The sequence below is a fragment of the Lissotriton vulgaris genome, chromosome 3_1, assembly GCF_964263255.1.
Source record: "Lissotriton vulgaris chromosome 3_1, aLisVul1.2, whole genome shotgun sequence".
In the NCBI taxonomy this organism is placed as follows: Eukaryota; Metazoa; Chordata; class Amphibia; order Caudata; family Salamandridae; genus Lissotriton; species Lissotriton vulgaris.
The window spans coordinates 1,065,957,612-1,065,970,917 of NC_141689.1; the positions used below are offsets into that span (position 1 = coordinate 1,065,957,612).

The 13,306-nt window shown below is 39.6% G+C and overlaps 1 protein-coding gene across 1 annotated transcript in view; it reads right to left on the bottom strand.

Moving 5' to 3' along the window:
* Positions 1-13,306, bottom strand: part of LOC147727408 (atrial natriuretic peptide receptor 2-like) — a 592,594-nt gene that overhangs the window by 181,647 nt on the left and 397,641 nt on the right. The window contains exon 14 of the mRNA XM_086963625.1: positions 9,383-9,502. Within this exon, the coding sequence (XP_086819751.1) occupies positions 9,383-9,502 (120 nt within the window). The remainder of the gene's footprint in view (positions 1-9,382; positions 9,503-13,306) is intronic.

The window sequence follows — 13,306 nt, forward strand, 5'->3', positions numbered from 1 at the left end:
ATCCTGCTTGATCTCTCGGCCACTTTCAACATGGATGACCATTTTATTTTGGTCAACCGTCTTGAAAACATTGGCATTAAAGGTACGGCTCTAAAATTGATCCGCTCCTTTTTGTCCAACAGGGAGCAAGTGGTTGCTCTTAGACATTTTACCTCTGTACATTTTTTCCTTCCTTGTGAGGTTCCCTAGGACTCCTCTTTGGGACTTACCCTTTTTGAAGTGCGTGTCATACCTTTGACCAAACTTATTTGATCATACGGGCTCAAAATATTTTTCCTACACTGACAACACAAAAATAGTGGTGTGTCTTTTCTGAGCCAGAGAAAGCGGCCAATCAATTCAATATCTTTATGAGTGGCATCGCTGACTGGTTGCAGAAGAATTGATTAAGACTAAACTCAGAAAAAATGGAGGTGTTTTTTCTTTGGCAATGACATTTCTCACTGGAACACCACGTGGTGGCCCTCTAATATCAAGCCCCTCACACTGCCTGTCCAGAAAGCTAGAAACATGGGATTCATCTTTAACACTAAATGAATATTCACTGAGTACACCAATCAGATTTTATCTTCCTGTTTTTTCCCTCTGAGAGTATAAAAAAGAAAATTCTTCCCTTTCTCCAAATGAAGCTAAGAAAAACATTCATAATTTCCCTAGTTGTGTCCAAATTAGACTAGTACAATGCCTTATATGTAGTCTCCCAAATTGGTGTACTGATGGACTTTCATAAATTTTGTTCAGTTTCGCAAACTGTTAGGGAATTGCACTGGCTACCAATTAGGGTACGAATCAAGTTGAAGGCCTTATGTTGGGCCCATAAAGCCCCGCACCAGGCTGGGCTGCTCTTTTTTAAAAAAATCTTTAAATGGTATGTGCCTACTCCATCCCTGCAGTCCAGCGCAGCAAGACAGGTAAACATTCCCAGAACCAAAATAGCACATGGAGGTGGAAGGCATTTCTCCCATTTCACCTGTAAATGGTGACACTTACTGCCTGACCATCTCAGAGGTCAGCCAGTTTTGTAAAGTTTAGAAAACAACTGAAAACCTGGCTTTTTTGCACCTCTGTTAAAAACTCAGTTTCCCTACTTTTGTTCTGTCATCATGTTGGACACTAGCTTCAAGACACTGATTGTTATTTGTACGCTTTATAAAATTATTAATATAACATATTAACATAACGCATGGGAGAAACCCATGGAGTTGAACATGTGGAAGTCTCAATGATATTGTGTTTGAGTATGGATTCAAGTTCTTTTTCAACAGCTTCCTGTAACTGAAAGGCAATTCGTCAGTGTCTTTGAGCAACAGGACGGACGTCCTCATTAATGTGTAATTGGAGTTTCATAGTTTTAAGCCTTTCCAACCCATGAAACAATGAAAGGAATTGACTTACGATTTTGTGATGTGCATTCATGTTATGGTTCACTGATATCAGTCCCATGTCAGCAGCTCTGATGAGGCTGAGTAAACAAGCACTTGATGCTTTACCTTGAAGTACATGGATGAATGTTTGTACAGTTATCTTCTAGTGTTTCATCATTTCAACAAATGAACCTTGACTTTTTAGTCATGGCTTCAATGAAGCCCATTAGTAAACATACGTTTTCAATGTCATAAGTTGCGGCAATGGAAACAATTCATTATATTTCTCCTCAGGCATAATATTTATTGATGCACCACTATCAATAATGAAAGGTAAAACCATTTACCTTTAGTGGGATTTTTCGGACTTTGTATTAATGAATTTGTCACTTTGTTATGTCGACTTTTCTTGTAACGCTAATTTTCCTCACAGGCGGCCAGTCCAACATGCACACGTTTCTCTGAGTTAAACATCTTCACTTTCGCTTGATGTTGATATTGAAGAACTACTTGACAAAGATTTAGATGTCAATCAACTTCATTTGGTGTTGATTTGCTTCTGCTGACTTGGTCGGTTGGCGTTTGGAGTGTGCGTTGAACATCGCTTCTGGAACATTTGGGCAGCCATTTTGTCTTTGCGCCGTGATGCACTTACTGATCTTTGCTTATGCCTTTCAAATGATGCTTATAATCATCACCCCAAAAGTCTTTGCCACAATCAATTCAAGTAAAGCATGTACTGCTACTGCATACATTTAAGTGTGTTTCCACTTGCACTTTCTTCAAGGATTCCCCGCAGGCATTGCAAGTGAAAAATACAATTTTGGAAATTTACTCAAACTAGAAGATTCTTTGAAAAACAGCAGCCAGCCCGCAATCTTTTAGCATTATTTCTGGACTAGGCTTACATATTAGTGCGTCCTGGGAGACGTAGTCTACGTTAATTTTAATTGAGCCAATTAGACTAACGCACCGATGATTTAGGAATAATGATCTGTAAAAAGCAAAGTCCAGAAACAGGAAACTGGGCCAACTGTCCAACCTATGACTGAAGCGCCTACTTAAAAGCGTATCCCGCAAGGAGGCTGGTGCACTTACTTTTTCCTTTACCTTGCAAACCATTACAAATTGGTTCTCCTTTCCACAGCCTTTGCAGATGTGTCCCATGGTGGGACATTACCTTTGTGTGGAAATGAAAATGTAAACAACTTCTTTTTCCCTGGAGAAATCACTATCTGCCAAATGCATCATTGTTGCCATTTGCGATTTCTTAATTGCGAAAATTAAGGAATCGCAATTAAGAAATCGCAAAAGGCTATGCATTAAGAAATCGTTATTTTTTTGCGATTTCTTAAAGTTCCTTAATTGTGATTCACAATTTGCGAATCGCAATTAAGGAATCCCTTCCCATTGATTACTATGGGCCTAGAGACCCATAGGAATGAATGGGAAGGCATTTTCAATTTGCGATTCGCAATTTGCGAATCGCAAATTGAAAATGCAATTTCAAAGGTGCAGCTGGGGGGGGGGGGGGGGGGTCCAAGGGCATGTGTGTGTGTAAAATGAAACTTTCAAAAATGCACTTTTGTGTTTTTTTGAAAGTTTTCGCAAATTACCATGAAGGTCAACTTCATGGTAATTTACCTCCCCCTATTTGCGAATTCGCAAATTTAAAATGTTCATGCATTGCATTTAGGAAATCTCAAATTGCGATTTCTTAAATGCAATCGCAATTTTAGAAATCGCAACATGATTGCGATTTCTAAAATTCCGAAAAACATGATGCATCCCAATTTTGTCAATTGCATTCGCAAACGGCCGAAAATTGCGATTCGCACCGTTTGCGAATGCATTTGACAATGATGCATGTGCCCGTATGTAGCCCCCTACCTTGTGCTTTGGCTTACTTTTCACATTCATGCCAGGCTCAATCTGAACACCTCTGGCCTCCATGTCAGCAGCTTCTCAATCTGCATGCTCTTCAGCTCTGGCAGCCATGACAACTCGCTCCAGACTATGAGTTTTTGTCAACATTCATTGTCTGAATGAGTCCGACAAGCATCCATCAATCACTCTGAGACATATAGCTTCCTCATCATTAAATGAATTGAAATGACAGTGTTGGATGAGCGTATCCAGTCTATCCACAAAGTCGTTGACTGTCTCACCATTTTTCTGTCAATCTCGATGGAAAATTTATGTTTTGTAATCTACATTTGGCTTTGGATTGAATTTAAGGATCAAAGCTGCTTTGATTTGACTATATGTAATTTTGTCAGCTCGCTGCATTTTATGACTTCTTTTAAACCTTCACCAGCAAGATTCTTTAAGTACTTGATATTCTTTTTGCTTTCTGCTTCTTCTATCGCATCAATGAAATCATCAAATGTCTCTATCTTTGTCGCCAATATTCAGCTTTTTGGCAACATCAAATGGTGGTTTCAAGAAGGTAGTGGCATTGTGGCCAGTTGTGGAACTTACAGAGGTTGAGAGTAGAGTTTTGTCCTTCGCTGTTTGGTGATCTTGTTTGTGCAACCCAACTCTGAGGACTTGCAACATGCTGGCCTCTGGGTCATGTTTGATAATGACAGGAAAGGTGACCTCTTTCTTGGTCTTTGCCGAAAAAGCTAAATTTCACGATTCTATTCACCAATCTTGGCTTTCTGAACTTATGAGGCCTTTGAAGTTGTTCTGAGCACCACTCGACAGCTTTGGTGGTGTGCCGCTCTGTGTATGGACAGTTCTGCAAGCAAACCCGGGTGCTTCCTAGGGGAACACTCCATCAGCCCTGTGGCATGATGACCCTCTTTAAGCAGTACTGATAAGCAGATGACCATTTCTGTCATCCCTTTGCTTCAAGGCATCTATTTGTGATGTCTGGCAAGTGTTTGAACTCAGCTTCAAAGCGCTTCTGTTTATAGCGTTATTATGCACTTAGATGTTCTTTCAAAACCTGGTTGCAACCGCTTATAGCATTATCACTCCATATGATGTACGGCTTAGATTTGTGTAGTAGTGCAGTCCCTCTCTTTGAGGCCTTCCCAGCAAGTTGTTGGCCAATGATGTGTAGACTTCTCAGAGAAGCTTTTGTTATCTTCAAATGCTTTACATGAAACTGGGGCTTCGCTTTGACTCCACAAATGGACTTCAACAGAGGCACTCATGGCACGCACCAGCAATTTGCTGCACCATGACAAACATTCTGGGGGAGCACTGTCGAACTCTGGGTTACTTATCCCCTCTTTCATCGCAACTTCTATCGTGCTCGCCAGCCCAGATACTACCCAAGGACCACACAAACTCAAAATTCTAAACCTGCATTCACTTCACTACACTTTAATGCTTACATCACTGTTCAACAGAGTCCATTAGGGTCAAAAGGCTTTCATCATTACAAACTCATATGACACTGCATTAGGGATTGCGCAAGGGCAGGTGTTGTTGATGCACATTAAAGACTCTCATAGCCATACCCTCTATCTACCCATCACCTGCATCAGCTCCCTGGAGACTAGTGCCCTCTAGGCTAGCAAGGCGGATGCTTACTAGTCTTCTGCTAATCTCCTTTTATATTTCTCTTCTGCCTTACTCCTGCCTTGCTCTCAGAGTGCTGCCCTACATTTACCCTCCTCCTGATCCCTTACTGTTATTTCCCTTCTCTTGTCACCCCTTTACTCATTCTTCTTCTCTTCTGCTCTCATTCCTTATCTTGACATTCTGATCCCAATCATTCCCTCAACCCTAAACTTCTCCATTTTCTTTTCCTCCTACTATAACCTTACTGACCCCATTTACCTGTTACATTCCCTCTCTCTTCTCCTTACCTTATTTTACCTCTCTCTAGTGCTCTTCTCTATCCCTCCTGCCACGTCACATTCCCTCATCTTCTCTTGAACTCTCTTTATACCTCCTTCCTCATTTGCCCTCTTCACGCGATTTCAAGTTTCTCCACCTACATATTCTACTGGAACATTTTGTTCTTCTTCACTTTTTTCAACTGCGAAGCCCTGATAAGGAGTAAGATGCAACAAGTTCAGATATGATGCCTGAAAAACTTCATAAAGAGTTATTAAATGCACTAGAGACAGGTTGCGTTCCAGGTGAATTGAAAAGAGAACACATTCATACATAATTAAAGAAGCCTTCTCTAGGCCCAGATCAGGTAGAAAATGTTAAACTAGTTTCCCAACTACCATTCATGGCAAAACTACTTGAGAGAGAGGTGTATAATAAGTTATTCAGAATTGTAGAGGACCAAGTGATACTTAGACCAATGCAGGCAGGTCTATGTGTCAGTCGTAGTATGGAAAGTATGGTAACATATGTATTAGAGGATCCATTCATGTATGCAGACAAAGGCACTCCGGCAGTGTGCATTATGCTCAACTGCCTTTGATACTGGTGACCACCAGGTGATACTGGAATGCATGGAAGGCTTTTGAATCAGGGGTACTGTTTACTCATGGCTGCAAACTTTTTTGACAAACTGAACCTCTCAAGTGGTTATGGGTTTACAATCATCCAAAATCAAAAAAGCTGACTCCTGGAGTGCCACAGGGGTCAGTGCTTTCATCATTAATATTTAACGTATATATTGTGCTGTTGGCGCACATAAATCCATCAGATGGCCTGACCTTCTGTATATATGTTGATGATACCCATCGTATCATCAGCACAAGGGTGGAAAATCGATGTGGATATATGGCCAATATCCAAAAGTGGGTGACAAGCAACTACCTAAAGTTAAGCAAGAGAAAGACAGACATTCTGCCTCCTGTCCGGCCTACTTCAGTGAGGTGTTCTGGTCAATGTCACTCAGGCCAAAACCTCTTCTGGTACAAAAGGTGCAAAATCTAAGTGTTAAATTTGAAATCACAGTCACAATGTAAGCTCAAATAAATTCAGCAACCAGGACTTATCTATAACAAATGCGTGTTTTGAAGAGTATTATTAATCTAGACTGGATTACTGTAATGCTCTGCATTAGGATCTTCTAGTAAACTCAAAAAAGAAACTTCAGTTGTTTCAAAAAGCACCAGCAAAATTAGTGTTTGACCTGAAGAAATGTGAATCTATATTATCAGCCTTAAAGAAATTGCATGGGTGCCTGGTTGCACAAAGAATTACATTTAGTTGAACAGTATACAGCCTGCCTTATTACATGTGCATTATGTCCTATGGCACTTTTAAAGAGGTGGATGGGAAATCTGTTATCTTTGTGACAAAGTAACCCATCCGCCAAACTCTAAATCTGGTCCTCCGTCTTGTGAATAAATTGCTTCATGACCACCTTGGGAATCCTCCCTTTAAAAAAGTTATCTTTCTATACAGCGAATCAGAGCTTTATATCTAATGGGGCCTGCCTTCTGAAAGTTCCAAATTTCAAGAGTATCATGCAAGGAGGAGGAACCTCCTATGTGGTGCTGGCCAAATTGTGGATGCAGTATGCCTCCAAATCTAAGAAAGGAAACATAACTTGTGAGATTCTGAACAGAAATAAACACATGGGGGCATATTTACCAGAGAATGGCAGAGCGCAGCGTTAAGCCAAAATTGCTATCGCTGCACTCTGCCATTCTGAAAATGCCACATTGAGGGAATGATTGTTTATGTGCAGGAAGGTGTTACTTTCCGCACATAAACAATCACTAATAGTGATATGTAACTCCTATATGTGCTGCATTGTGCAGCACATATAGAAGTTGCAAATCATAATCTTTTTAAGATTGTTTATGTGCAGGAAGGGCCACCTTCCTGCACATAAACAATCATTCATGGCAATTTGCTGCTTCTATGTGTGCTCCACAATGCAGCACACATACAAACAGCAAAAATGAGGAGAAATAAAAAAAATCTCCTTATTTCCCATTGTTAAGGTCATGTTTATTTTGGTCACAAACTTGGCACTGCCCCATGTTTATGCCACCCTTGTAAATAAGGGGAAGCATCAAAGTCATTGGGTGTTGCAGCAGAACACCCAACCCAACACCTATGGCCCGCCCTTTTCACGCTAAGTGTAGCGTGAGAGGGGGCCTTATTTACAAGGTGACATTAAGCCACGTTAAGTGGCTGAACGGTGCCTTGTCAATAAGGTGATGGACCTAACACCAGTAGATCGTCTTAAAAAGTGACATTCTGGTGGCATTAAGTGCTTGTACATATACCCCCTGGGTGTTTCCTTCTGTTTAATGGATATAAATGTTACCATCTTACTGTAATCGCTCTGGTATAATCTAACATGCATGAACATTAGCGCCTAGATACCTTCTGGTGATGGCCTGCACTTAATAGATAGAGAAATGTGAATACAAATCCCTTTGTCCAAAGACTAAATCCCTTTTCTGCTCAACCTTCTGTCCCTTCCTTTCTCCTCTTGTACTACTTTCAGTCTTTTCCCTTCTTCCCCATTAACTAAATAGAGGGCAAATCTGACCTTCTCCTGTGCACCCGCTGCTCTCCCTCACAACTTTACTCTACACTGACTGCTCTCATTCCTGGCCTTCCCCTACCCCCCCGGAGCACACCACATTCCACAATGCTTTCCATGAGTTCCTCTCCTCCCCACTCTGCTCCCACTCATTGTCTCTCCCACTGCATATGCTCCCCTCCCTTTTCTACCTTCTGATCCTTCCCCTCTTCATGCACCCACCTTACCTCTCTCCCCCACTCAGCTCCCATTCCTATCTTCACTCATCTAGTCTCTCCCGACTGCTGTTCCTTTGACTCTTCTCCTTCCCTCCTGCACAGACGTTAACTACCTGCTTTAACTGCACCTCTCTCTTACCCTGAAACCATCACCCACCACTGCCATTATCTAAGACACCCATTTAACCTATGCAAAGGACTGATGCATCAGATCAGAAAGGGAAGGCTCATTATAGCAAACAAATTAATGTATGAGTGCAGAGAGTGTAATACCTCCAGTATATCCCACACTACCATAAAGCCATGGTGATTTCATAGGAATGAAGTTGAACTTTGCAAATATGCTCTATCCAGAGCATCACAGAATATAAATCCTGCCAACCTGCAATAAACCCTGAACTTTGGACTAATACTCAGGTCATACTGGATATCCCATCTGGAACACTTAGAATTCACTGACGCCAAGTCAGAAGACGTCTCTCCTTTATGGAATTCACTGAACTTCACATCGCTTTATACTGGAGCCTCACACATCTGCAACAAATTCTAAAAAAACATACCCTCACTACCACCACTGATCCTCCAGCTATTAGAAAAGTTTGTAAGCAAGAGCTGTTGACGCCTCTTCTTTATATGAGCTTCAATATGGGCCTATCTCAAAATGCACTGACACAGACCAAACAATGCCTCACAGCTTGGAAGGGGCTAACCATTGTTCTTCTCATGGGCATAGCCGGGGCGCCAAGGGCCCTAGTGCAAGCAAGAAAAATTGCACCCTGACTCCTGCTTTGGAGGTATATTATCGCAATATTCATAGTTCAGCAGGCTCATCAGACTCCTGGGCCCCAGAGTCATAGCACCTTTTGCATTATTGATAGCTGTACCCCAGTGTCTTATAAGTGCAAGGGCAAGATGGGGTAGGATTGTGATAGAGAATCATTTCCCTATGATCCAATCTGATTTGCACTACGAGTAATAAAAATAGATGCATTAGTCACCAATATGCCAACCTATCGTGATTTCCTCTGTGAGGCTATCACAGTGCCCCGGCATTGTTACAGATCTTAAGAGTGCTATGCTGTAAACATCCATTTAAAGTAGTTCTAGGGTCTAAGGCATTTTTATTGTTTGGAATTCTACATTGCAAAGTCTAAAACTTGAAATATTGTCTGTATTCCTTCTTATGGTACATGGAACCTTTGAGCATCAGAATGCATGGATGCTGACTCTCTTTCAGTTGTGGTTCATGGGAGGTTGAGTTAACACACATGCATAAATATATGTGTATTGAAGTGTGCTGAGAACACGTTTGCCCTCTCTAAATTAGGGTCTAAAGATAGCTTAATAAAACAAGACACTACATCATAGCTTACCAGGTTCATCATCATGTCCACAGGACTAACTTTGTTTGGATTCATCTTGTATAACTGCTTCTTAACCTGCTCAAACGTGGGGCGCTGAGCTGGATTCTGTGACCTGCACCTCCTGATCAGCTGGAAGAAAGGGAGGAAGAAGTTAGAGGTACACTGATTTTAACAGTAAGTACAAATGCAAGATAATATTTATGATAGTTATAATACATGGGATTTTGCAATCCTCGTGAAAACACCAGTCTCTAATTTTCTTTATAAAATCAGCTACGTGTATCACACACAGTCGCCGATTATAAAGAAGAGACATCAGGAATAGACTATCATAAGTTATTACAGTAGAGTTTTAACGTCACAATGCCTGCTGCTATAGCTAGCAGCCAAGGTAAATTGCAGGTCAGAGCTAAGAGCATAATTGAAGCAGCTGTTTAAAGCAACAGAACATTGCTTTTCCTTTAGCTTACAATTACAAGCAGGGATAACGTTTATGTTTTGCACTGCATAGATAGTTAGAGAAAAACTAGAATCTTTCTTCACGTTTCAACACATTCCGAGCTAATGTACATTTTTCTTAAAAATAAAAAAGCAGGCTTCTGTTGAACAGTTTCTAATATCTGTTTGTAACAAATAACTAACAGGTTTTTGATGTGTTTAATTTTGCACTAGAGGTTTTATTTTTATTCTTCATGTTTGCAAACCTGCTCGATCTTTATTATGATAGAGCTATGCACCAAGTTTTTAAGGGGTTTGTGTGAAGGGTAATGGTAAAGTCATGTATTGTTTTGGATAAAGTACCCCCTGGCGTACATGATAAGGATATTGCAAGTCAACTCATAGTGCCATATCCTTATAAAGGAACTTGGCCTTCGGCCTCGTTCCCTTTATGGTAATAGAACTCCTCAGTGGCCTGCAATATCCAACTAATGTACTCCAGGGGGTACTTTATCCCTTATATAATTACTCACATGAGTGACATTTTGTTAGCAGAGTTTGAGAGAGAGGCGCACTTCTTTGTTAAATTGTTTTTCGCGATTTATGTTGTGATTGACTAGTTCTACCAGGGCCAGTCTGTGACAAAAAGTAGCCCTGGAAAAAATGTTCACACCACCCGGGAATTGCCAGGTGGAAAATACACACAGCCCAAGTCTGTATACCAAACACTCTGCATGCTGCCTTATTTAAGACAACAACTATGTTCTTGCTATAGCAATACGTCATTAATATGAATACCTCTGTAATATTCCCAAAGCATAGCAATTGATAGATAGCAGATGGCTGCCAGAGCTAGAAGAGGAATCCTTTCTACTGCTTGGCAATAACTTCCAATGTGTACCTGTACCTTCCGGATAATTCTGATGATGCAAACTGGCCAATTCCTTTGTGTTCCAAGAAAAATAGGGCTTGTCTACGAAAGCAGCCAGGAGGTAACTTGAGAACAAAACCCCTCCTCTGTCATTTCCACTGATCCTCGTGCCTCAGCACTTACTTTTTCCTCTCAATGTACACTGAATCACCATGCTCTTACTCTAGCTAAAGGGGTGTGACCCTGTGTGATTGCATTTGAGGATCATATTCAGGATATTGAAGCTCTAAGGGAAACATAATGGGTCAATTGTCACTCCATTTGTCTTAGATATTTGCTATGTTTTGCCATATTCATGCTCTCTTTTAGTTAGGAAACAACTTTTTTAACAGATTGATCTCCATACGTCAATCCCACCCCCTCCTTTTATTCTTAGATGACTATTTTCTTTACTTCTTTATTCAATTTTAGGTGTCCACTCAGTCTATACAAGTGTTTGTGTAGGTAATATATGTATGTTTTGCTCTCTCCTTGATTGGTTCTGGATAAATCTGGATGGGAATGAACTTACTAAAAGCATTTTTTGAGTAATGTATTTGCTTTTATAATTCATAAATAAAGATAAAGATTCACAAAAAAAGAATGGAAAATAATGTGAATACTTTTCAGCCTTTCACATCTTTCTCTCAGGTTCTGGCACAAGTTGTCCTGGTATTATGTCTAGTCAAACCTGATTTGAGATTTTTTTGTAGTAAACTATTCTTGAAGAATGGGTTGACTAGCCGAACTGGGTAACATTCCAAAATGCAAAGCAACATTGATGGCTTCCTATAGCTGAGGGAAAGGAGAGGAGTCATATCGATTCACAAAATTATCAGGAAATAAATATTGTTCACAAAAATATTGCCTTCCTATACTTACCTAATAAAAACACAAATATTGATCACCAAAATTTGGAGAAACATCGTTTACAATGCGGGGATTACATCTCAATGCCATTACATCACGGTTTTTACAACGCAAGTCATTACAATGATTTGCGCTGGATGGCGCTCTAGGACAAGGAATAGTATAATTTATTATCCAACACCTTCCCTACTGTACATAGACTGGAGTTGGAATAGTAAATTATACTATTCCTAAGTCCAGCGCCCTCGAACGCAAGTTGTTGTAACGACTTGCGTTGTAAAAACCGCAATGTAATGTACTGCGATGTAAATGTATGTGTTGTAACGTCATACATCCCAAAACGAAAGCAGTTAAAAATATCTATTTTACTTATGACGATAAACAAAAATAATATTTAAAAAATATTTACAGCAAATACTAAAGTAAAAACATTAAAACAAATACATTTAAATATATACATAAATATTACACCCAAAATAACACTACAAAAGGAACATATATATATAACATTATAAAACAAACACTAATTGGCATTCACCATGAAAGGCAATACATGAAAAAGAATGTAACTAAATGAACACTAATCAAAACAAAGTGTAAAGCAAAGTAGCCAATATATTTATATTATCAATAAACTACCAATATAAAAGGAACTCAAAATGTGATCACTTACTACAACAAAAACTATGAACACTTAAAAAGAATGATACTCAACCAAGTCTGCAACAGAAAACCGGAAAACAGAAATGGAAGAATACTTATAACCACCATCTAAAGTAAGTAAAACATTTAATTAAACTAGCTTATAAATAAATACATTAAAACATTTTAAAATAATAAATTTGTAGCCAGCATTATAATCATATTATATTTCAAACTTTAGGAATTACTGATACAGTACTTCAATATCCATAAAGACACTACAACGATCACATACCTGGAAAAAGACAAATAAAGGTAAGTAGAATAAAAACATTTCTAAGTAGCAAGTTACACTTAAATGCTAAAAAATCGAACTAAATTCATCAGCCCCTACCAGCTACCAACAAACAAAAATTTTAAATAAAAGTTAAACAACTTCTCCCCAACAGAAAAGGAGCCAGCTGGCCCACTTTACAACACCCCCAGCAGAAAACCAGAAATGTACGACTGAAATTACCATTATGAACACAGGTAGGTATAAAACATAAAATTATTACAATAACTTTGTATTTAGATTATAAATATAATGTCATTTTTTTAACATTTAATTAATAGTACTATCACACTATTTTCAGACAGGACCCCAGAAAAAGCAAGATACATCACATCACAAAAAAGGAAAAAATTACACTTTTACATGGCCTACACTTACAGCCAAGAAAGTACAAGCACAGAAACTATGAATTTGAATTGTAAAATAGTACTCTAATGCTTGCTTTGAGAGGGCTACAACAAAATATGATGTTGTTATTATGTAAGAAAAAACAACAACCCCACCAAATGTCACAGGAGTCAAAGTAAGGCATATACTGCAAGACTTAAGAGAGGCAAACACTAGTTCCCAAGAGTCCTCAACTACAATCACTGAAAACATCACAGACCAGCAACCAGATAAACCCACCTTAAAACACTTAGGGTCCGATTCCGATTTCGGCTGGAAGGGCTCCGAACCATGTTCGGAGCCCTTCCGACCGAATCGGTCAGACCCGGTCGTGTTCCTTCCCAACCGAGCC